The 26,088-nt window shown below is 46.1% G+C and overlaps 1 protein-coding gene across 1 annotated transcript; it reads right to left on the minus strand.

Moving 5' to 3' along the window:
- Positions 1–1,333: 1,333 nt before the first annotated feature.
- ucp1 (uncoupling protein 1) lies at positions 1,334–22,394 on the minus strand. Its single transcript, XM_039750176.1, has 7 exons — positions 22,265–22,394; positions 15,978–16,126; positions 12,867–13,074; positions 12,278–12,475; positions 11,059–11,160; positions 4,496–4,676; positions 1,334–1,649 (listed from the first exon to the last, which is right to left on the minus strand). The coding sequence occupies exons 2-7, from the start codon at positions 16,101–16,103 to the stop codon at positions 1,535–1,537; spliced, it is 930 nt and encodes a 309-aa protein (XP_039606110.1). The 5' UTR covers positions 16,104–16,126; positions 22,265–22,394; the 3' UTR covers positions 1,334–1,534.
- Positions 22,395–26,088: the final 3,694 nt, after the last annotated feature.

Raw genomic sequence — 26,088 nt, forward strand, 5'->3', positions numbered from 1 at the left:
GCCAGGATGTGGTCAATGGTCGACTTCTTAGTCGTAAAACCAGACTGATCTAGTTGCTGGTAGGTGAACAAGTGATCAAAGATCCTATTGTGGACGATCCTAGCAAGGACCTTACCCAGTACCAAGGGCAGTGTTACCACCCTGTGGTTGCCGCAATCCAGGTGATCACTCTTCCTTTTCCAGATAGGGACGACAAGTCCAGTTTTTCCAGTCAGTTGGGATGATGCCCATCTCCCAAATAGAAGCAGAGATTGCTGGCAATGCCAGGAGGACACCCTCACCTCCAGCCTGGAGAAGTTCACCCATGGATACCACAGATCCCTGCAGCCTTCCCTACCCTCATCTCAGTGAGACTGGGGGGGTTCACCGCTAATTGGAAGATCAGCCTCAAGAACCGCGGATCCACAGATGTCCAGCAACCTGATCGGAGGATCAGCTTTAAACAGCTGCTCAAAGTAGCCAGGCCATTGGGTCACAACTGCAGTGTCATCTGTAAGGACCGTTCCATCAGCTGCCCTGACTGCAACTCTCCGAGGAACAGATTCAGATTTGCGCTGATGAAGTTAGGAAAATATTAAAGACGGACTGAGCCCCAACTTGACGCTGGTCATTCAGGGTCTGCCAAGTCCTTTTTTTATGTCCATTTCTTTGTTCAGCTTGTTACTGCTGACCACCAATCAGAATCATTTGTGACCGCACTTCCTGGTTATTTCAGTGTTTTTTGCTTTTTGAATTCTATTGGCGCCAATGGCTGCCTCATCGTATTTTGGGTTGTTTGAATTGTCACTCTGAATCCAAGCAGGACTGCCTAACCGCCATATTAATTTGTTTAATTTTAAAAAACACAAAAGAAACCAGTGATATTTGTATAAATATTTTTTTTTATTATTCACTCACTGTATGAATAAATAAATATAAGGTTAGAGTTTTCTTTTTCACGTTTTAAAACCTTAAATAAGGATGCTAATTAAACACTTTAATTAATCGCTGCAGTGCTTTACCGTCGTGTCGGATGAAAACGAGACGCAGGCCTTTGGCTCGCATGTGGCTTGCCTGTTGTTAGTCTCATCTTTGTGACTGGTTGGTTTGCACAGGAAGATCTAAATGGTGACTGTCAGGCCAGCGGCTAATTGAACTGTGTAACCGTGGTCAGCCCACTGCCCACCAGGTGACACCCACCTTCCTGCAGTCCCCTTAAAGTGCTTTGTGGTCTCGCTCCGTCTCCTGCATTATGAAGATGGCCTCGCGTCTTCACTCGTCTCCACCGTCAGTTTCCCATCTCAGGTTCAAACACACACATCCAGGGCGAGGGTGCTGATTATCTACTCCACTACCGGCTCCGAATGGCGTGAGGGATTGAAAGTGCTTACGGATCATTTCTGGTCCGCCCTCCGAATTTTAATTTCTAACGTGGTCTAAATCAAAACGACCTGAATTCCCTTTTTTTTTGTTTTTGTTCCGTTTGAAGTCTGTCTCCGTGTGTCTGTTTGGATCAAATTCTAGCAGGACAGGCAGATTCTGCAGACGCCCGTCTTCACGCCACGTATTCCATGGACTGCTTGGACTTCATCATGGCTCGCTTCAGTTGTTCGTAAGACACAAACATCACAATGTTCCAGGAGCCCAGCCTCAGGAATGACGGGACAAACCTTGAAAAAAGGAAGACACGACAGAAACAAAGAAAAAAATCATTAGGTCCGTCAGAAGCTGGCATTGCAAGGGCACCCTTGATGTGGGTCGTGTGTAATTGTATTCTTGCTTGCTATTTACAACATAAATCATCTTCTGGTGGGACAAATGGTGCAAATTACAATATAAAGTGCAGATTGATTAATGAATAAATATTTAACAGAAAGCAAACAGTAGATTTGAGGAGCCGCATTATAGTTTTAACAGTAGTAGTGAAGAGCAGTGTGATTTGCATTTACAGTATCCCACAAAAGTCAGTACACAGTGCTGTCCCCTCAAAACAACTCAACACACAGCCATTAATGTCTAAACCGCTGGCAACAAAAATGAGTCCACCCCTAAGTGATAAATGTCCAAAGTGTCAATATTTTGTGTGGCCACCCACCATTATTTTCCATATTTCTCTCTTGGGCATTGGAGTTCACACGAGCTTCACTGGTGGCCACTGGAATCCTCTTCCACTCCTCCATGACGACATCACGGAGCTGCTGGATGTTCGAGACCTTGCGCTTCTCCACCTTCCCCACAGATGCTCAATAAGGTTTAGGTCTGGAGACACGCTTGGCCAGTCCAGCACCTTTACCCTCAGTGGTCGTCTCGGAGGTGTGTTTGGGTTCCTTATCATGTTCAGTTTCTTAAGGGAGGGGATCACGCTCTGCTTCAGTATGTCACAGTAGATGTTGGCATTCATGGTTCTCTCAATGTAACCGTAACTCTCCAGTGCACTCATGCAGCCCCAAACCATGACACTCACACCACCATGCCTGACTGTAGGCGAGACACACTTGTCTTTGTACTCCTCACCTGGTTGCCACCACACACGCTTGACACCATCTGAACCAAATACGTTTATCTTGGTCTCATCGGACCACAGGACTTGGTTCCAGTAATCCATGTCCTTAGTCTGCTTGTCGTTCTTGTGCATCATCTTTACAAGAGGCTTCCTTCTGGGATGACAGCCATGCAGACCAATTTGATGCAGTGGGCAGTGGGCATATGGTCTGAGCACTGCCAGGCTGACCTCTGCAGCAATACTGGCAGCACTCATAAGTCAATTTTCAAAAGACAACCTCTGGATATGACACTGAGCACGTTCACTCAACTTCTTTGGTCGACTATAGCGAGGCCTGTCCTGTTAAACCTGTCGCTGTATGGTCTGGGCCACCGTGCTGCAGCTCAGTTTCAGGGTGTTGGCCATCTTCTTGTAGCCTCGGCCATCTTTATGTAGAGCAACAATTCTCTTTTCTCAGATCCTCAGAGAGTTCTTTGCCATGAGGTGCCATGTTGAACTTCCAGTGACCAGTGTGAGAGAGTGTGAGGGCGATAACACCAACTTTAACACACCTGCTCTCCATTCACACCTGAGAGTCACATGACACCGGGGAGGGAAAATGGGTAATTGGGCACAATTTGGACATTTGTCACTTAGTGGTGTACTCACTTTTGTTGCCAGCGGTTTAGACATTAATGGCTGTGTGTTGAGTTATTTTGATGGGATAGCAGATTGACACTGTGATACAAGCTGTACACGGACCACTGGACATTGTATTAAAGTGTCGTATCTTCAGTGCTGTCCCATGAAAAGATATCATAAAATATTTAGAAAAATGTGAAAATTCCGTCAAGCCCTTTTATTGGCCAACGACAAAGATTACAATCTGCAAGCTTTTAAGGCCACTCAGGCCCTTTCTTCGGACAGCTTGCATAATGTGATCTTTGTCATTAGCCAATAACAGGGCTCAATTGGCTCGACTTCTCATTACATCCGTAATGGCAAACGCGGTACAACCACAGACATATATAGATAGACGCCTCATTCACTGTGTTGCCCAGTCGACACGATACGTCAGCGCGTCCGCCCTATTGTGAGTGGCAAAAGTGCATCATACGGCCACTTTGTAATGGAATGGTGGGAGAGACTGGTGCCAACGCACATTAAACTGATCATCTTTCACTCACAACCAATCAATCAACAGAGTTGGCCATATTCCCTGATATTTCTTATACCCTGGCATTGAGTACTGTTGTCCCCAAGAGTTATTCGGGCTCAACCCTATGAAGCATATCGGTACACGTCACTCTGAACCAGACTCGGGTTTAATCGTAATTGTATAGAATTCCAAGCCCGAGTCCCACCAAGGAGCTTAAGGTCTCCACGGTTTTCCCCCAACCTATTTGGGCACCTTTCATCTCCTAGTCCTTAAACTTCACTGAGGTTCTTCCTGGTGTGGCACCTGCTCAGCCCAGGGTCACAAGGCACTCCAGAGGGTGGTAAATTTGGCCCAGCACATGCCTGGCACGTGTTCAGGCCATATTCAGTTACTGATAGCCAGACTTTATAGCAGTTACAGTGGACTCAGAAAGTGTTCATTCCTCTTCACTGGCTGCACACTTTGTCGTGTTGTAGATTTAATTTTAAACGGGTACATTTGCCATTTTTGTAGGCAAAGGGGTTTCGGCAAAGTACCGAATTAGGGGTCTAATTACTTATATGAAAGAGAAATTTCAGTGTATGATTTTGAATAAATTTACAAACCTTTCAGGCCACACGTTTTCACTTTGTCATTATGGGCTTTTGAGTGTCGATGGATGAGCAACAATGGCAAATGTAGCCGTTTAAAATGAAATCAGCAACACCGTAAAATGTGCAGGAAGTGAATGGGTCTGAAGACGTTCTGAATGCACTTCATAAGCTTAAATCCTGTCTTGTGCCATCCTGGCTGTGTCTTTGCCCCTGGCATCCTCTTCCTCAGAGGTGTTAAGTGCCCTTCAGGGCAGCATGGTCGTGACCTCTGGGTGGACTTACCCTTTGTAAAACGCCGTCGGCCCCTCTCTGGTGAGCATCCTCCAGGCACAGTTGATGGCACTCGTGTATTGGCCCGGGGGCGAATTCATATAGCGGGTTTTGACGACATCTACTGGCGAGGCCACCACCGTGGTACAGAACCCGGCTCCAAACGCTGAAACAAAGTGGCAGGGCAAGTTGTCTGTCCAAAAAAAAAAAAAAACAAGAAAGGAAAGCGTTAGTCTAATGTGACATGCGATACAAAGGCGCGTCGTCTTTTAATTCCGTTCGATTGTCTCGACGAACTGTAAAGCTAAAAGCATTGCATTTCTCTTGGGGTCTGCTTGGAGCTCTTGGCCCGTTTCATTTCACAGCCACACGTTCACTGTGCCCAATAAAACCAAATGACCAATCGGCTTCGAGAGGTGGGGCAAGTAGGCGTTCCAATCCTGTCTAATCTTCAACAGATGAAGTCGCTGAAAGCAACGGGCAGAGGCGTCCAGAAACCGTTTACTCTGCTGTTGTTGTTACTGATTTTCGGTGCAGTTAGCCCTTCTCACGACGTTGGGAAGTGACACATCGATGTTTAGCTCTACTTCCTGTTAGTTTGCCAGTAATGGATGGCACATATTACGGGTCTCCATTTCCACTTTGAATAATTGATTTTTACCATCTGAAAACTATTGTTGAAAAGCAGTGTATGGCAGAAGCCTCCAAGCTGAAAAAGACGGCAAGATTTCGGTGGAGGAATGATTGTGTGACTACAGAGGTAAGTAAGTCTGTTTGTTTTCTTGTTCCAGTTTCCAGTTTCAGGTAACTTGCTGTTTTTTTTTGTTATATTTAAAGTTCATTTGCTCCGTTTCAACAGATGTCAGAATAATGTAATATAGAATACCAGTAACGGCGGACTGCTGTAACGATAACGTGCAGTGAATACACTTATTAACTAAAAAGCAAAAAATACAATTCTCGTGGTTATATGTGACTACATACAGTATCTCATAAAAGTCAGTACACCCGTCCCATTTCTGTAAATATTTTATTCTATCTTTTAATGGGACAACACTGAAGATGTGACACTTTGACACAATGTTACGTGGTCCGCGTACAGCTCGTATCACAGTGTCGGTCTGCTGTCCCCTCACAATAACTCAACACGCAGCCATTAATGTCTTAACCGCTGGCAGCAAAAGTGAGTCCACCCCTAAGTGACAAATGTCCAAATTGTGCCCAAAGCGTCAATATTTTGTGTGGCCGCCCAACATTATTTTCCAGCACTGCCTTAACTCTCTTGGGCATTGGAGTTCACAAGAGCTTCACTGGTGGCCACTGGAATCCTCTTCCACTCCTCCATGACGACATCACGGAGCTGCTGGATGTTCGAGACCTTGCACTCAACAACAACAACAACAACAACATTTATTTATATAGCACATTTTCATACAAACAGTAGCTCAAAGTGCTTTACATATTAAAGAATAGAAAGATGAAAGACATAATTATAAAAAATAAATCAACATTAACATCGAATAAGAGTAAGGTTCAATGGCCAGGGGACAGAAAAACAAAAACTCCAGACGGCTGGAGAAAAAATAAAATCTGTAGGGATTCCAGACCATGAGACCACCCAGTCCCCTCTGGGCACCTCCTCCACCTATCGTTTGAGGAGGCTCAATAGGGTTTATGTCTGGAGACATGCTTGGCCAGTCCAGCACCTTTACCCTCAGTGGTCGTCTCGGAGGTGTGTTTGGGGTCCTTATCATGTTCAGTTTCCAAAGGGAGGGGATCACGCTCTGCTTCAGTATGTCACAGTAGATGTTGGCATTCATGGTTCTCTCAATGTAACTGTAACTCCCCAGTGCCGGCAGCACTCATGCAGCCCCAAACCATGACACTCACACCACCATGCCTGACTGTAGGTAAGCCACACTTGTCTTTGTACTCCTCACCTGGTTGCCACCACACACGTTTAACCAAATAAGTTAATCTTGGTCTCATCAGTTCCAGTAATCCATGTCCTTAGTCTGCTGCTTGTCTTTCTTGTGCATCATCTTTAGAAGAGGCTTCTTTCTGGGACGACAGCCATGCAGACCATTTTGATGGCGTGTGCGGTGGACGTATGGTCTGAGCACTGACAGGCTGACCTTCAACCTCTGCAGCAATGCTGGCAGCACTCATACGTCTATTTTCAAAAGACACCCTCTAGATATGACACTGAGCACGTGTACTCAACTTCTTTGGTCGACTATAGCGAGGCCTGTCCTGTTAAACCTGTCGCTGTATGGTCTGGGCCACCGTGCTGCAGCTTAGTTTCAGGGTGTTGGCCATCTTCTTGTAGCCTCGGCCATCTTTATGTAGAGCAACAATTCTCTTTTTTCAGATCCTCAGAGAGTTCTTTGCCATGAGGTGCCATGTTGAACTTCCAGTGACCAGTGTGAGAGAGTGTGAGGGCGATAACACCAACTTTAACACACCTGCTCTCCATTCACACCTCAGAGTCACATGAGACACCGGGGAGGGAAAATGGCTAATTGGGCACAATTTGGACATTTGTCACTTAGTGGTGTACTCACTTTTGTTGCCAGCGGTTTAGACATTAATGGCTGTGTGTTGAGTTATTTTGAGGGGACAGCAGATTGACACTGTGATACAAGCTGTACACGGACCACTGGACATTGTATTAAAGTGTCGTATCTTCAGTGCTGTCCCATGAAAAGATATCATAAAATATTTACAGAAATGTGAGGGGGTGTACTCATTTGTGTGAGATGCTGTAAAATCGTGAGGTGCACATACATTAATTCATTCAGTCAATTAATAGAAGAGCTACTTTCATCATAAAATATTAAAAAAAAAACAGTAACGGCGCACTGCTCTAACATTTGCGCGATAGACATATGAGCGCCGACAAAATAGCGCTGATTAAAACGCGAAAGTTTCATTAAATATGAATTACTAGTTTAAAGCATATATAATAATGTTTATTTTAGAAGTCAATATTATGAGACGCGGCATGCCATCAGCACGGCACGCAGATAGTCCTTAAGATCACACCCTGCATATGTAGGACGTCTTGATAGTTGAGCGTATTTAGACTTGCTGGCTGCCTGGCTGCTGGTAATTCCGCTTTGTATACGACGCGTTATGCCAACCCTCGACTGAGTTATTTGTTCGTGGCATGCCATCAGCAGTTGTGACAGTTATAACCTAGCACATAATGTGTACATAATGCGCACGTACGCGTCCCGCTCTCTTGGCCTTTCTCGCGATTTTGTCGGCGTGCATTTGTGGAAAAACCAGTTAGCGGGTTTGTCGGCGCTCATTTGTCCGTCGCGGTTTTGTCGGGGCGCATATGTCTATCGCGCTTTTGTCGGTGAACCCTAATGATAACGTGCAGTGAATCCACTTGACTTATAGTCTTCCTCCTCTTTCTCTGTACGTTTATCATTCGTTGGCTCAGAGGTTGATGCGCTTGTTCCTTCCTGAGCGGCTCTTCTCTTCTCCACCCTAGCGGCCCGCTGCTTCTCTTCTTTCATTGCCGTCTTTTCTCATTAAAACTGATTAAGTCAGAGTTTGTTTTTCAATTACTTAGTATGTTTTCCTTCATTTTTCACTTGAGCTGGCACTTACGTCTTCAATCTGCCTCAAGAATGATTTAAGATATTGTAATGACCCGGCAGTCAGCGCTGGCGGCATGGTGCATTGTGGGTAATTCTGTAACGTTCACTGTTTGCGCTGGGCAAGCAAGGCAGTCGATTTCCTTTTGTATTGGGAATGTATATGTGTATTGTGTTGCAGTTGCTTGGGGGGTTTGGGACATTTGTAGCCCAAGTATAATAAGTGTAACAGTTACCATCAATGAGAAAGATGTCTTCAGAAATGGCCTTGGCAATGGCTTTGTTTCTGACTATCTGCTCTAATAAAGAGATACAAAAGGACAGAGCTGTGTGTTGCTAGATTTCATCTATGCAATTATTACGGAGACACTCGGAGTCGTGCGGTGTATGGGACACGAGTGCTCGCCTACTTAATGAGCTGGGTACAGCTGCGTGCATGACGCTGGCATTCCGCTAGCCGATAGCTTGGGGGAAGTGCACGGCAGAGTTCGGCTCCGAAAACTTCAACACTCAACCACGGGTTGCTACAATATGAAGAGGTAGGGGATGTGACGGCGAAGGTGCAGCCACCCTGCTGGCCACTGCCGAGAGTTGATTCTACGATAAAATAAAAATAAAAAGAGGAATAACCTTGGAGGTCAATCATCACCCTGAAATCGGATAGTAGACGTCACGTAATATACAGTGGGATGCAAAAGTTTGGGCAACCTTATTAATAGTCATTATTTTCCTGTATAAATCGTTGGTTGTTACGATAACAAATGTCAGTTAAATATATCATATAGGAGACACACACCGTGATATTTGAGAAGTGAAATGAAGTTTATTGGATTTACAGAAAGTGTGCAATAATTGTTCAAACAAAATCAGGCAGGTGCATAAATGTGGGCACCACAAAAAAGAAATGAAATCAATATTTAGTAGATCCGCCTTTTGCAGAAATTCCAGCCTCTAAACGCTTCCTGTAGGTTCCAATGAGAGTCTGGATTGTGGTTGAAGGTATTTTGGACCATTCCTCTTTACAAAACATCTCGAGTTCATTCAGGTTTGATGGCTTCCGAGCATGGACAGCTCTCTTTAACTCACACCACAGATTTTCAATTATATTCAGGTCTGGGCACTGAGATGGCCATTCCAGAACGTTGGACTTGTTCCTCTGCATGAATGCCTTAGTGGATTTTGAGCAGTGTTTGGTCGTTGTCTTGTTGAGAGATCCAGCCCCGGCGGGCGCAGCTTCAGCTTTGTCACTGATTCCTGGACATTGGTCTCCAGAATCTGCTGATACTGAGTGGAATCCATGCGTCCCTCAACTTTGACAAGATTCCCAGTCCCTGCACTGGCCACACAGCCCCACAGCATGATGGAACCAGCACCATATTTGACTGTAGGTAGCAGGTGTTTTCTTGGAATGCTGTGTTCTTTTTCCTCCATGCATAACGCCCTTGTTATGCCCAAATAACTCCATTTTAGTTTCATCAGTCCACAGCACCTTATTCCAAAATGAAGCTGGCTTGTCCAAATGTGCTTGAGCAGACCTCAAGCGGCTCTGTTTGTGCTTCCTCTGCATCACTCTCGCATACAGCATCTCCTTGTGTAAAGTGCCGAATGGTTGAACGATGCCCAGTGACTCCATCTGCTGCAAGATGATGTTGTAGGTCTTTGGTGCTGGTCTGTGGGTTGACTCTGACTGTTCTCACCATTCGTCGCTTCTGTCTATCCGAAATCTTTCTTGGTCTGCCACTTGAGCCTTAACTTGAACTGAGCCTGTGGTCTTCCATTTCCTCAATATGTTCCTAACTGTGGAAACAGACAGCTTCAATCTCTGGGACATCTTTCTGTATCCTTCCCCTAAACCATGATGGTGAACAATCTTTGTCTTCAGGTCATTTGAGAGTTGTTTTGTGACCCCCATGTTGCTACTCTTCAGAGAAAATGAAAGGAGGAGGGAAACTTACAATGGACCCCCTTAAATACTCGGATTCACCTGTGTATGTAGGTCAGGGGTCACTGAGCTTACCAAGCCAATTGGAGTTCCAATAATTAGTTCGAAAAGTTTTGGGAATCAATAAAATGACAACGGTGCCCAAATTTATGCACCTGCCTGATTTTGTTTGAACAATTATTGCACACTTTCTGTAAATCCAATTAACTTCATTTCACTTCTCAAATATCACTGTGTGTGTCTCCTATATGATATATTTAACTGACATTTTTTATCGTAACAACCAACGATTTATAAAGGAAAATAATGACTATTAACAAGGTTGCCCAAACTTTTGCATCCCACTGTACGTGTACCAAATTTCAGGTCAAGGGGTCAAGCGGTTTGCGAGCTTCAGGTGATTTAAAATCCTGGACAGACAAGCGGACAACCACGGTAGCGCATTATAGAAGAAGAAACAAGGAAATTTAGTTGTAATCTATCAAAGAACCGTGTGTGATCTGTTTCCCTAGCAGTTTCCCAGCATTCCCAGGCAGTGACTGAAAACTCCAAAGGTTGTGCAACCAAATACGAGGTGAGGGTCTTTTCGTGTACACGGAGAACGACAGACACTTGGAATAAGCTGCCAAGTAGGGTGGTAGACGTTAGGGACTTTCAAAACTCGACTTGATGTTTTTTTGGAAGAAATGAGTGGATAGGACTGGCGAGCTTTGTTGGTCTGAATGGCCCGCTCTCGTCCAGATTGTTCTAATGTTCGTAATTTCTTTCATCTCTTCCTCCATAGTCTTTGTCCAGGTGCTCAGGGGTCTCCCTCTCCTTCTTTTTCCTAATGTCCACCAACACATGGTTGTCCGTTTTTGCCCGTCTGCAGTACATGGCCTGGCCGCCTGCAGTGTCTCTCCTTCACTACATTAGCGATGTTGTTGGTGTCTGATCATCTGCTGACTCCTGGGACCACCGAGAATTCAGCAGACGAAGGTTAAAGGATTCACAAAATACATGAACAGCTGAGTGACCCACCTTACCTGTCATTAGATTGTGCTTCAGGATGGCCTCCTTGATAATGTCATAGGTTACCAGTTCGGCACAGTTCACAATGGCGTTCCTCGTGATGTTGGGCAAAGTGCCTGAAACAAAAATACAAATGTCAGCATGTCTGTCCTGGAATACGGAGCCCTTTATATCCGACCCTCCTACTGATGTTATGACCCGCCCGACCGGGGATGATCCTCAGCTCTTCACATCCGTCACCTCACTCTAACCATGGATAATTTGCACAAAATTCCTAAATGGAGGAATCCGAAGTGTTCACTTACCTGACCTGGAATTATGGTTGCTATTATCGACGGGTACTTCACAGCGGGACTGCATCGTTGTTTTACTGACCGGCGTAGTGAGTGAAATCTGCCGAAGTTCACCGAAGGACGTTGACTCAGCAGGGAAGTGAAAACAGCAGCTCAGCGATAAGTTGATAAATGGGTCGGACAGTTAAAAGAGGAACGCGAGTAACCGACGAAGCTCGATCTGGTTGACCGTCAACTTTGTACACAGAAGCCCACATCGATATGGCGCATGTCTTCATGGGAGAAGGCCGATGGATTACGTTGTCCGCTGTTGCTGCACATTTGGACATCAGCTGTGGATCTGCACACGCCATAGGGGTACGTAAAGTTTGCGGAAGATGGATACCCAAATGGCTTACCAGATCTGCACAAGCCAACATCCTTTGGTGGATTTCAGCAGGTTGCTCCCCGTCTGCCCCAAACAATCTCGCTATGGTGCGTTGTACAGCAATGGTGCGACCCCACAGAGGAGCGTCCATGTGCACTTGGCCTTGGCTACAACTAAATTAAGGACAGAGTGGTGCGCTGTGTGTGTTCAAACTACCCATAAGCCATTGTGAACGTGTCGCATTGTGTCCTCTTTTGTTAGTTGCAGTTACCACGTAATTTTCAAACTGATGAATATTGTTTCAGCTCTTTCATAAAATTTAATCCTATGCTGTACACGTGGCAGTTTACTTTCTGCTTGGTTGTAAACCGGAATGGACTCCTCGGACCTTCACCATTGTCTTCCCTACCCTGGAGTAAATCGGTCATTTGCAATTCCTCTGTGACGGTGGTTTCGAGAACCTACAGCTTGAGGTGTTTGCAGTTCCTTGCTGTTCTAGAACTCCTCTCATGTATTTCAGACCCACTGGGCAAATCCCCGCGCCCGCTCAGCTCATTACCCTGCTGCTCTTACCTTTCCAAAGCCCTCGGACTCCTTCTTCTAGGAAGATGGTTTTGTACGCGTGGAGCGTGCCTTTGTATCTCCTCTGTACGCCCCGGAGGTTCATCTGAGCCTGAAACCTGACCTTTACCACGTCGGTAGGCTGAGCGACGGACACGGCCATCGCTCCCGTGGTGCACCCTGCCAAGATCCTGATCCCAATGCTGGCATCTGCAAGAAACACAACATGGCCGCCTTTAAAATTGGAATTCACAGAGCAGACGCTCGTCCTCTCGTCTGGACGCCGTCAGGGTTGTGCGTCCCCCTTCGTGGCTTCCATATTGAGGAAGAACATCTGCTCAGTTAAGGAAAAAAGAAAAGAATTCAGGGGTCTGCACCTTAAACAGCAAGTCAATTACAAATAACGCAAAAGGAGTTAATTAGCAGCAGAAACTGGCCACTCATTAAGAAAACGGTTAGGATGAAAGCCTGAAGCCACTGTGGTCCATCAGGACTGAGTTCGGGGACCCCTGCTGTAGAGATGCAAATGATATTCCAAATAGGAGACCCCAACAAGCCTCTCCGCCACGAGGGTCATGGATTAGAGAAGAGGGCGGCTTACTCTCCCTGCCGTTCATGTAGAACTGCTTGACCGTGTCATAGAGTCCGATTCGAATGGACGCAAAGCCCATCTGGCGCTGCAGCCCGGCCACCAGACCGTTGTAGAGACTCCTCGGGCCTTCAGTTTTAATCATGGTCGTGATCGTTCCAAACACTCCTCTGTAGCGGATGTTTTTTGCGGCTTCCACAGCTGTTTTTTCTCCTTGAATCTGCCAGAAAAAAAATAAAAATAATAATACGTTAAGGGCGGCGCGGTGGGCAGCAATGCTGCCATGCAGTTAGGAGACCTGACTTCGATTCCTGGGTCCTCCCTGTGTGGAGTTTGCATGTTCTCCCCGTGTCTGCGTGGGTTTCTTCCCACAGTCCAAAGACATGAAGGTTAGGTGCATTGGCAGTCCTAAATTGTCCCTCGTGTGTGCTTGGTGTGTGGGTGTGCCCTGAGGTGGGCTGGCACCCTGCCCGGGGTTTGTTTCCTGCCTTGCGCCCTGTGCTGGCTAGGATTGGCTCCAGCAGACCCTCGTGACCATGTGTTAGGATATAGTGGTTTGGATAATGGATGAATGGATGGACGTTAAGGGTGAAACTTTTTTACTAACATTTGCCGGCTGATTTGGCAAAGGTGAAATCTTTTTATTCAGCCTTGAGGACACGTCCAGACTTCAGAACTTCATGCAGTATGGCGCAAAGGAGGCAAGTAGGTGAGGCAAGAGGGAAGGACAGCCCATTGACCAACTGGGACCTCCCCTGAGGTCTGGCCCCACCCCCTCATTCATTTGGACCCCACCCACACCTTTAGTCACACTTTACTTCCATTTTGTGTTTCAGGGATTTGCAAGGGTGGCGAAACTTCGCCCGTCCCAAAAGTCGTGAATAAGGCGGCCAAGACTTCCGAAGCACGTCGTCCCAAACGCTACCAATATTGGCCACTGCAGGGGGAAGTCGTTAAGGAACGGTTTGAGGAACATGAAAAAGGAGTTCAAGGTGTTGACTTGGCCCCCAAATTCCACAGATCTCATGATGGGATGTGCTGAAAAAAAACAAATCTGATCCATGAAGACCCCCACATCTGCTGTGAACATCTTGGTGCAGATGCCACAGGGCACCTTCAGAGGTCTTGTGGAGTCCATACCTCGGACTATGGATCAGAGCCGTTTTGGTGGGCACGAGGGGGGTCCTACGTGATATTAGGCAGGTGGTCTTAATGTTGTGGTGGATCGATGTATACTTTAAACTAAGTTTAGGTCTGAAGGAACTGCAGTGGGTTCAGAAAGTACTGAGCCCCACATTCTGCATTCTTTATAAAAGTGGAAGCGTTTGCCATTTCGGCACATCGGCCTCCACTCAGTGACTCATAATGACAAAGTGGAGACACGTTTTCAGGTGACACTTGGAATAAGCGACCAAGTCACATGGTAGACAAGAGGACTTTAGGGACTTTCAGAACTGGACTTGATTTTTTTTAGAAGAATGAAGTGGGCAGGACTGACGAGCTTTGTTGGGTTGAATGGCCTGTTCACAACTCCATTGTTCTAATGTTCTAACAAAAGTTTATTGAAAATCAGGCTCAGGTGCCTCTTGTTTGCTTCAGGTCTCCTTGAGATGTTTCAAGAACTTGACTGGAGTCCACCTGTGGCCACCTGAGCGGACTGGACGTCATTAAGAAAGCTACATGTGTCTCCGTGCATAGAAGGTCCTCAATATGTGCTACGTGTCAACACGAAAACCAAATGATGAAGTCCAAGGGGGTCTCTTTGTGGGCAAGGGGATCAAACCACTTCTAAAGCTTTTAGTGGAAGCCAAGAACCGTAAAATAGAAGACATTTGGAACCACTTGGACTCTTCCTAGAGTTGACAATCCATTCAAACTAAGTAACCGGGCATGACGGGTCTTGGCCAGGGAGGTCACCAAGAACCCAATGATCATCCTAACAGTGCTTCGGAAGAAGAAGACATTTTTGGTAGAGTAGTGAGACACTCTTGAATTGAAAGCATTTGACGGCATTCAGAAGACTCTTAACGGCACGAGGGAAAAAAAAATCCTCTACTCCAATGATACAAAAATGGATCCCTTTGGGCAGAACTCCAAACAATATGTCTGGTGAAGACCAAGCACTGCTCACCACCTGCCTAATAATGCCATCCCTCTGGCACAGTGAGGTGGTGGCAGCAGCATCAGGCAATTGGTGACAGGCAGACTGGGCAGAATTGAGATCAGGATGAATTCAGCCATCGACAGAGAGGTCCTTGTTGAATATCTGCTCTGGAGTCCACACAACCTCACACTGGGGGGTGACAGTCCACCATTCATCGTGACAATGACCCAAAGCATAGAGCCAAGGCAATGCTGGAGTGGCTTCAGGACAAGTCTGTTGGGTGGCCCAGACCCTAAGACCCTTCCAGTCTAATGGAGCTGCCAAGGGTCCGCCAGTAAGAATGGGATCAACTGTCAGGTGTGCAAAGCTTGTGGAAACTTCTACAGGAACATGTGACACTGCCAGTGGGGCTCTGCGAAGTGTCAGGTTAATTGTATTAATAATTTCAGGAATTCGAGGTTTTGATTTTTTAATACATTTACAATCCTTTGTGGTCACATGTTGTCACTTTGTCATTATGGGTTATTGAGTGTAGATTAGGTGTGTGCTTGGTGTGTGTGTGTGTGTGCCCTGAGGTGGGCTGGCACCCTACCTGGGGTTTGTTTCCTGCTTTGCGCCCCGTGTTGGCTGGGATTGGCTCCAGCAGACCCCCGTGACCCTGTAGATAGGATATAGCGGGTTGAATGGATGAGTGTAGATTAATGGGCAAAAACTGCAAATGTATTTATTTAGAATTAATTTTACAACACAATAAAGTGTGCAGAAAGTGAAGGGGTCTGAATACTCTCTGACCCCACTGTATGCTAAAAAAGAGAAGGAAAAAAAAATTCTGAATATGAAATTGTGAATTCCATCCTGGGCTGATGGTCTTAACACTTTGACAATGTGATTACTGCTGGTTTAAGAGGCTTGTGTTGAGTTTGAACAAAGCCCAGCTGTGTCTGTATTTACTAATGAAGTGACTCGGCCATCGGACCACCCTGCCCACACAGCCTGGCTCCCCATCTCCGGCCTTTTACCTGCAGCCTGACTTTGGCGGTGTCCAGCGGGAACGTGAAGAGGTCGGCGATGCAGGCAGCAGTCCCGGCACTCAGGAACTTCACCCCGGGGGTTGGAGGAATGTCTGAAGGCTTGAGTCCAACCATGTTGATGGAAGCTCGGGGGGCACCTGGAGAAGAGGAGGACATTTGGGCAAATTTCAGATTAGTGTTGTTATTATTATAAGAGCATTGAAACAATGGCATTCGTGAGTATGTCGCCCTCTAGTGTCTCAACTCTCTGACTGCCCATATCCTTGACTATGTCACCCCCTAGGGTTTCTTCTCTCTTACTGATGGTGTTCATGACTGTGTCACCCTCTAGGGCAGGGGTGGGTAATGTCGGTCTTGGGGGGCCGCTGTGGTGTCAGGTTTTTGTTTCAATGCAGTTTCTTAAAGAGAAGTTAATTACTGCTAATAAACCCTTACTGCTCAAATGTCATTTTGAAGCTTGTTCAGGTTCCCCACCCTTTATAGCTTATTGCAGCACTGTTTTTAATGGCTCCTTATTAGTATTATTAGTAATATGATGCAAATGACAAAGGTGCCAGCAGTTCTCTATCTAACTTGATTCCATTTATACCTTTGTGGATTCATCCTGCACTATCTAGTTTAATAAAACACTTCATAGGGAAATATGGCAGACTGAAAATGATCCATTTTAGGCTTCAAATCATTTGGGTGATATCCTTGGAAAGGAACAAAAAAATCTACAATATAAGAACTTAACATTGTCGACTAACAAGCCATAACATTAAATAAGGTCTGAGATTGGCAAGGTTTGGCTTCTAATTAAGTAACTTTGTTGGAATGAAAACCTGCAGCCGCTACGGCCCTCCAGGACTGACATTGCCCACCCCTGCTGTAGGGTCTCGACTCTGTTACTGATGGTGTTCATGACTGTGTCGCCCTCTAGTGTCTCGACTCTTTCACTGCCCACATCACTGACTATGTTGCACTCTAGTGTCTCAACTCTGTTACTGAACATCTCCCTGATTAAGACACCCTCTAAGGTCTTAAATCTGTTACTGATGGTATCTGTGAATACATCGCCCTCTAGTGTACGAACTCTGTCACTGCCCATATCCTTGACCATGTCGCCCTCTAAGGTCTCGACTCTGTTACTGATGGTGTTTCTGAATATGTCGCCCTCTGGTGTCTGAGTGCTGTTAGTGACCGTATCCCTGACTATGTTACCCTCTAAGGTCTAAAATCTGTTACTGATGGTATCTGTGAATACATCGCCCTCTAGTGTCTCGACTCTTTCACTGCCCACATCCCTGACTATGTTGCCCTCTAGTGTCTCAACTCTGTTACTGAACATCTCCCTGATTAAGACACCCTCTAGTGTCTCGACTCTGTTACTGATGGTGTTCATGACTGTGTCGCCCTCTAGTGTCTCGACTCTGTCACTGCCCATATCCCTGACCATGTCGCCCTCTAAGGTCTCGACTCTGTAACTGATGGTGTTTCTGAATACGTCGCCCTCTAGTGTCTGAGCGCTGTTAGTGACCATATCTCTGACTATGTCACTCTCTTGGGCTTCTTCTCTGTTACTGATGGTGTTCATGACTGTGTCGCCCTCTGGTGTCCCAATTCTCTTACTGATGGTGTCCCTACTGTCCCTAACAGTTTTTATGACTACACATTGAATTGAGTTGCACAAAACACAAGCACATATTCACAGGCACAACAGCAAACATGGAGGCCACTTGGATACAAATGCACATCAATATAATGCATATATGTATAATATACATGCATTGTGACCACTAGGAGGTGCTCTTGAGTCAGTTCCGAATATAAACTGACCCAGAGAATTTATTGAAGGAGAAGGTTTCTTGGGGGGCCTGACTCCTTAATATACAATATATGTATGCAGGTGACAATCGTCCTTCCTCCTCCTCCATCTCCTCCCTTGGTCACCACTAGCACTGGAATTTCCTCCTCTTCTTCCTCCATCTCTTTTGTCAGAAAAGCCCTTTGCCTCCACTCCACTCCTGACCTCAAGCTCAGCTGGCTGATGGCAGGAAGGTCTTTTTAAAGGGCAGCACAAGCCTGCTGCCAGGGCCCCCTGGTTTTGGGTCATTCCTGACCCCTCAGGAGCTGTGAAGCACATTATTTGGCCGGACCATGGCTGATTCTGAGTGGCCCGAGGGACTAACAGTCAGTTGTTTGACCTTCTCTGGACCCCCTTTAACATCACATCTGCGACAGGACCTCCAACTTCCAGACGGCTCCTTGGCCTTCCATCCGGGCAGTGCACTTGAGCGCACCCTGCTGTCCTCCACCGTATGGAAGCGCACAGAACAGAAACCAGAGTGACAGCTGACAGCACGTCCTCCTGAACACAGAGACGTTCCTGGTGGAAACTGTGTGTGTCATGGCGGTGGAGAGCAGCAATCTGCTGTATGTGTAATCGGACAAGGGCGGACATTTTTATACTCATAAACCGATAAACCTGTTCAGTGAGAAGTTAACTGCACTCCGTACACGTGGCAGCGCACGGCGACTACTACGACTGTCATTACTGTATTTGAAGCTCACCTGTCACAGCGAGCATCCACAAGCACTTTAGAAGGCAAGTAGTGAAACTTCATGCCAGGGGTCCACAACTCCAGTCCTGGAGGGCCCCAGTGGCTGCAGGTAAGTAATTAACTTCTTTTGAATTGATTTTAATTGACTTGTTTTTTTAAGATTTGTTCCTCTGAGTTACTTCATTTCTTTCCTTAAATGGCCCCCAAACAGAAATGAAATGTGAAGCCAGTAAGTCAACAGAAGACCACCTGAGTCAGGGCCTCAAACTCCAATCAGTTGCTTAATTAGGTTGTTAATTGAACCCGTTCTTTAATTCCATGGCTTGTTTCTGCTCTCATTGTGTTATAGCAGACATGTCCGAGATTGTGGATTTTCTCTTTTCTAAGAGCTCTGTTTGGGGTCCTGAGCAGATCAGCAGTCCTGAGACCCTCACCTTTCTTTATTTTCAGATGTGATGGCCACAGTTTGCTGCTCATGTTTTGGTTCATTTTCTATCTCATTATTGTTTGGCTGTGTGGTGGACGGCCCGGCCAGGATACCTAGAAGGACCAAGAGTGGGACTCTACCTCCGCCTGGACCACAAGAGGGCAGCCACCCTGGTCTGTATGGGGGCCACGGGAACTGAGCATGGAAACTAAGCCCTATTGGGGCCCAGGCCACCACAGGGGATAGGGGGGTCCACCCAGAAGATTGTGGAGCCCTTGATGTCAGCACTTCCGCCACACCCAGAAGTGCCACTGGAAGGAATTCCAGGGACACCTGGAGTGCTTCTGGGTGCTCATGCGGCATTTCCGGTACACCAGGAAGTGCCGCCGGAAGACCATCACAGAGCACCTGGAGTACATCCGGGTGGCTATAAAAGAGGCCTCCTCCCTCCAGTAGACAAACCGGAGTCGGGAGGAGAGGAGGAAAGGCAGGAGGAGACATCCGGAAGGGAGAGATCCGACTTGAACAAGGGTGTTTGGTGCCTGGGTGCTGTGTTGTGTGCTGGACTTTATAAATAAATGCGTGCGATTATGGGACCTTCTGTGTCTACCTGTTTGTGTCCAGGCTGAACCCACCACAGCTGCTAATAAAGGAAAAAGAAATAACGAAGGGGTCCGAGTCTTCAAGAGCAAGTCAATTAAAATGAATTCAAAAGAAGTTAATTAGGGGCAAAAACAGGTCACTTATTAAGAAAAGGGTTAAAATGAAAAACCTACGGCCCACCGGGACCGGAGTTGGAGACCACTGATATATCATGAAGCAGGGGTCCCCAACTCCAGTCCTGGAGGACCACCGTGGCTACAGGCTTTTCATTCTAACCCTTTTCTTAATGACTGACCTGTTTTTGCCCCTAATTAACTTCTTTTACATTCATTTTATTTGATTTGTTCTTGAAGACTCGGACCCCTTAATTGTTTCGTTTTCCTTAATTAGCAGCCAAACAGTCATAAGATAGAAAATGAGCCAAAACAACTGGTGTCCATCATACAATATCTGAAAATAAAGAACGATGAGGGCCTCAGGGATGTTGCTCTGCTCAGGACCCCAAACAGAGCTCTTAGAAAAGAGGAAATCCACAATCTCGGACACGAGAGCAGAAACAAGCCATGGACTTAAAGAACGGGTTCAATTAACGACCAGAGTCGACACCTAATTAGGCAACTGATTGAAGTCTGAGGCCCTGACTTAAGTGGTCTTCTGTTGACTTACTGGCTTCACATTTCATTTCTGTTTGGGGGGCCATTTAAGGAAAGAAATGAAGTAACTCAGAGGAACAAATCTTAACAAACAAGTCAATTAAAATGAAGGGTAAAGGAGTTAATGAGCAGCAAAAACAGGTCACTAATTAAGAAAAGGGTTAGAATGAAAGCTTGCAGCCACTGCGGCCATCTGGGACCAAAGTTGGGGACCCCTGTGTTATATAGTGCCTTTCACAATGAACTAATATGGAAGTTTACATCACCCAGCCAAGGGGTATTTTATATTTCACAGTGAGCACTTACAAACAGTTCAAAGAAACAGAACCAATTTCTTATATAGCGCCTTTTTGCAATGCACACGTATAAACTGTTTAAAAAAGCTTATAGCCATTTTTTTAATTTAGTGCCTTTGACAATGTTCAGATATACACATTTGCAAATCATCTAGTGAAGCACTTGCAAACTTATTAAAAATCACTTAGAGCCAATTTTTATAGAGATTCATTCAAATGAGCAAAGACGCAGGCATACAACGCAGTTAGACAAGGTTGATCTTATATAGCGCCTTTCGCAATGAGCAATTTACACTCTGACCAAAAAATGACCCAATTTCATATATAGCGCCTTTCGCGATGCCCACTCACCAACTGATTTATAACATTTCTAGCCAATTTTTATTATACAAGGCCTTTCACCAGAACCGATATGCCGGTTTAAAACACACCCAGTCAAAGTTAATTTCATACTCAAGGCACAGACATACAAATTTACAAAGCATCTAATCAAGGATTATTTTATATAGCGCCTTTACGATGAGCACCTATGTACTGATTTTTAAAAAAGCATAGCCGATTTTTATATAGCGCCTTTCACAATGAACAACTACACCGGTTTAGAAAGTATCTCGTGAAGGTTTATGTTATAATAGTGCCTTTTAAAATGACCGCTTAGAAACAAATTTCAAAACTATAGCCGATTTTTATCATATAGCGCCTTTCTCAAAAACAAATCTGCCTGCTTACAAAGCATCTAATCGAAGTTTATTGTATATTGCGCCTTTCACAAGTAGCATCTACAAACTGATTAACAGGAGTAGAGCTGATTTTTATATAGTGCCTTTCACAATCATCATTTACAAATGGACTAAACCCTGTGTAGCCAATTTTTTGATATAGCGCCTTTCACGATGTGCTTATATACAGATTTACAAAGCGTCTAGTGAACGTTTATCACATATAGTGCCTTTCACAATGAGCACTTACGGTGCAGCTAATCAAGGTTTATCCATTCATCTTCCCAAACCACTGATACACAGCAGGGTGTCAGGGGAGATGAGTCCATCCCAGCAAGCGCAGGGTCCCAGGGCAGGACGCTGGCCCACCACAGGATGAACACACGAGCATCAGGGCCAGTTTAGCACCCCCAGTCCATCTAACCTGCAAGTGTTTGGAGTGTGAAGGAAAACCGGAGCAGCCGGATGAAACCCAGACTCTGACATGGAGAGAACAATCAAACTCCATGCAGGGAGCACCTGGACTTATTGCAAGATAGCAGCAGCACCACCACTATGTCACCCTTCAAGCTTTATCTTGATATTCCTTTTCACAATGAGGTTCATATTATATAGCGTCTTTCACAATGAGCACCCTGGACGGATTTATAAAGCAAATAGACATTTTTTATAGAGCGTCTTTGCACTGAGCACTTACAAAGCAGCTTATCAGGCTTCATCTTGATATCACCTTTCACACTGATGACTCACATGGGGATTAACCAGACATCTGATAAAGTTCTCTATTTTATAGCGCCTACATAGCAAACAGCAAGCACCCCCTCCCACCCTGATGTTGATGTCTTACAGAACTGAACTCATAGGCGGCCCTCATATGCCGACTCATGAAGACGCCTCGGCTCCTTGCACCTTCAGAGGCCACTGCTGTCTAACAGAACATGAGCTACCAGACCATCTCAAACAGAGGGGATGTCTGCAGACTCAATGGCGGTCAAATCCCCCCTGAGAGCGCCCACTGACTCTGTGGTACTTACAGCCGTGTGGAGGTGTTGGTGGCCGGCAGGTGTGCTGCTGATGTCCTGCTGTGTGAGCTCCAGGTGCTCCTCTGCCTGCTGCCTGTCAGTGAAGGACCATTCCAGTGCCCGGACTCCATTTATAACACCGTCGTGACGCACGGCTCTGCCGATCATTCGGTTGACAAAGTTCAGTGAGAAACTGTTTGGCTCCTCATTGCTAATTATTAACTATTACACAACTGGAAAAGAATAAAAAACAACAGCCAACCACCACCATCACCAGCTCCACCACAAACAGGGTGAGCCCCTCTGGGATCGTCTACTTTTGTGGTTTAAGAAGGAGTTCTTCTCAGAACGTGTGAACTGTTGGCACTTTGGCCAGCAGCAGGTTTTGGGTTCAAGTGTGCTTGAGTGGGGCATTGTAAAGGTCAGGACCACCCCACTGTGGTGGGCTTATTCACTTGTTTGGCCTCATTTCTCTCACCTTGTGACTTCTCGGTGCGCCTCAGTCTGTTTCTGCTTGCATCTGCAGTAGAGGCTCGGTCTGCAGAACCAATCACAGTGGGGGAGTGACAGGAGCCGGCCAATGGTAGCGCACTGAGGACACACACATCCGTCACTCTGGGATCATCTCTTTACGTGCAAATAAAGCAAAACAATGAAAAGCAATATGCATGGATTATTTAATAAAAAACAAAAGAATAATAATTAAACACAGAGAGCTCATGGTTTCTATGCCTGCGTTCGTCTGTCCCTCCATTCTGCTCAGTCAGATAGCTTGATGCTCCCACCACCATGCATCAGTCTAGGAATATCTTCTTATTATGATGGTGATGATGATGCTAGCTCCATCCTCTATTCTAGGAATGTCTTCTTCTTCTTCTTCTTCTTCTTCTTATTATGATGATGATGATGTGATCAGAATATTCTGGAGTTGGCTGCATTCACCCTTCCCTCAACTCTGACCCTCCTGTCTCCATATCATGATAACGATGCTGCCACCTCCATGCTGCACCATAGGGATGATATTAAGCAGATGATGAGCAGCATCCAGGTCTCCACTAGTCACAGTTCTTGAAGTTCTGCCCAAGAGTTTACCATTTTTGCCTCACGGGACCAGAGAGTCTTGTGCCTCATGCTCTTAGACACCTTTTACTTCCTTCTGGCCACTCTACCATAGACCAGCTTCTTGTACCTTTAAAGGTCTGTGCCTTCTAACAGGACATGAACTACCAGACCATCCCAAACATGGGGGGGCCTGCAGACCCGATGGCCAATCCCCCAGAGGGCACCTACTGATTGGTGGAGCTCAGCTGAGACGATTTTCCTTCCAGCAGGGTGTTCCATTTCAGCAGAAGATCTGCTGCATTCTCGGTTACCAACCCTGACCAAGGCCCTTCTCATCTGGAAGTGCCAACTCTAAGAAGATCCCCTGGTGTTTCCAGATTTCTTGTTTCATAATTCTTGAGACCACTGTGCCCCTAGGAACACTCAAAGCTCTTTGATCCCCTTGCTCTGACCTTTGCCGTACCACAATTTAATCACAGAGGTCTTGATGGGTAAAAAACAAGTGTGACCCCCATGTTCCTCCTGATCCCTGGTTCAATGCCAACATTCTCAGGACTCCAGCAAGTAGATGAGACATTAATTGAACCAAGATGCCTCTGGCACACACTGAGAAAGTTGTGTTTCCATAAATGGGCTAACAAGTGTTTGTTCGGTCAAAGCTTTTACAGATATGAAGATACGAGAGCATCTTTAGCATTTAGGTGATGGCATGGAAATTATGGGCAAGAACATTTACTGAACTAAACCTGAATAATGGAATACATTCTCGCTGATGGGACTCAGGGTCACTTACTGCGTTCTACAGACGTGTCTACATACTTTAAAGTGGACTGACTCAAACCAGTATCAACCAGTAATCTTACGGGGTCCTTTCAAGGTTGGATTGACCAAAGCTCATCTCTTAAACAATCCTTGCTTATTTATCACAGACAGAAAAATCTTCGTGAGCCTGAGACTCCCTGATGCTAAACGGTTAAGAGAAGATTCTCTTCAAGGGTCTGCTGAGAGCTCCTTGGACTTCATGGTTTGGTATTTTTGTTCTGATGAGCATTATGAATGGTGGACCTTCTATACACAGTGTGAGGGGCACCAGCTGGGACCCCCAAAGCATGGAAGGGCAGGGGGAGACGACCAGCATGTGGCTTCATCTCCCCAGGGTACTAGATGGCAGCCCCCCCACTGGGTTACGACATTGCCATGGATTCCCACAAGGCATCGCAAGACTTGGAGTTTGTTGGCTCAGCCCTGTTGGGTTCCATGGGTGCCACCAGGGGGTGCTGGGGGGACTAGGGAGCCCTACTTTGTGGGGATCCAGTCTTACCTGGAAGTGCTCCCGGGCTAGGCCTTTGTGGGATAAAATAGGAGTTGCCCTCCATAGCTTGGGGAGCCAGAGTCAGGTGGAAGGAGATGAAGCTTACTGGAGGAGCAGAGGAAACAGTGACGCAGAGAAAGGGAAAAAGAAGACAAGAGTTGTTGTGTGTATTAGTAAGAAACGCTTACTCTTTCCCACAATAAAAAGCCTTTGCTTGCAGCTCTTGTGACCAGAGTCAGGTGTTTGGGGGGAGCTGGAGCCCCCCACGGTGGCCGCCACTGCTGCACATGTGCCTTTCTGAGCAATGTCCAAACAACTCACTTTGCCACAGGTGGACTCCAGTCAATGTTCTAAAAATATCTCAAGGAGAATTCAAGCAAAGCAAAGGCACCTGAGCACAGTTTGGAGGGCCACAGCAGAAGGATCTGAATATTTTGAAGAATGAGAGATTTCAGTTTTGGATTTTTTAAGAAGTTTGTACGCCTTTCCGAAAACACATCTCCACCTTATGGGTTATTGAGTGAGGATTGATGGGCAAGACATCTCCATTTCAAATGAAATCTCCAGTGTGGTAAAGTGTGAAGTAAGTGAAGAGGTCTGAAGACTTTCAGGATCCAAGGGGTGTCTGATGGGGAGTGAGCCCACCTAAGAAGGAGTAACGCCAGGTACGTGAAGTTATTTTAAGTTGACCAAGACCTCGTTTGTGAAGCTGAAGGGCACCATTGCTGGAAATTGTCCAGAAGTGTTGTCCCTCGGGGTCCTCATTCATCACGGCGAACACACGTGACAGTGGAAACATCACAAGTACGATCTCACCGATCTTGCCTCTGTGCCACATTAAATGACACGACTGAAAATCGCAGCTCACATCGTGGTTACCGTCTTAATCTCGTTTCCTGGCAGCCAGTGGCATGGCACCTGACGGAGTTGCAGTGAATTCAGCATCGGTCGCTGCCCTTGAATTCGGTCCTGGTGTGTAAAATCAAAGACAGACAAGCTCTTCGGTTTGTTGAGGTTCAAAATGCACACGTTTGTGATTCCTCATCGCAGCATTCTGTGCGTCGTACTTCCCCACGAGCGTTCGTCAGTTCATCACGTTGTCAGCTCTCCTTTGATGACTTCAGAGAGTCGATATCTGCAGATCGGATCAGGGTTTGTACTCATCGAACGTTGGAATAATCTGGACGAGGACAGGCCATTCGGCCCACCGAACATCAAGTCGAGTTTTGGAAGTCCATTGAGTCCTCCTGTCTACCACACTGTCTTGGTCGCTTATTCCAAGTGTCTGTGGTCCTCGGTGTGAAGAAAAACTTCCTAATGTTTTTGTTTCCAAATGTGTCCCCGTGTTCTTGATGAACTCATTTTAAAGTCACCGTCTCAATCCACTGCACTAATGCACTTCATCATTTTAAACACTTCAGTCAGGCCTCCTCTTCATCTCCTTTCAAGGCTCAGCTCTTTT

Source organism: Polypterus senegalus, chromosome 4 (assembly GCF_016835505.1).
Source record: "Polypterus senegalus isolate Bchr_013 chromosome 4, ASM1683550v1, whole genome shotgun sequence".
Lineage (NCBI taxonomy): Eukaryota > Metazoa > Chordata > Cladistia > Polypteriformes > Polypteridae > Polypterus > Polypterus senegalus.

Coding starts and splice junctions, on each gene's coding strand:
- ucp1 (XM_039750176.1), bottom strand. CDS start 16,103: ATGGTTGGACTCAAGCCTTCAGACATTCCTCCAACCCCCGGGGTGAAG. Junction 11,161..12,277: donor AGTCCGAGGGCTTTGGAAAG/GTAAGAGCAGCA, acceptor TTTTTGTTTCAG/GCACTTTGCCCAACATCACG. Junction 1,650..4,495: donor CCGACGGCGTTTTACAAAGG/GTAAGTCCACCC, acceptor CCTTTTTTCAAG/GTTTGTCCCGTCATTCCTGA.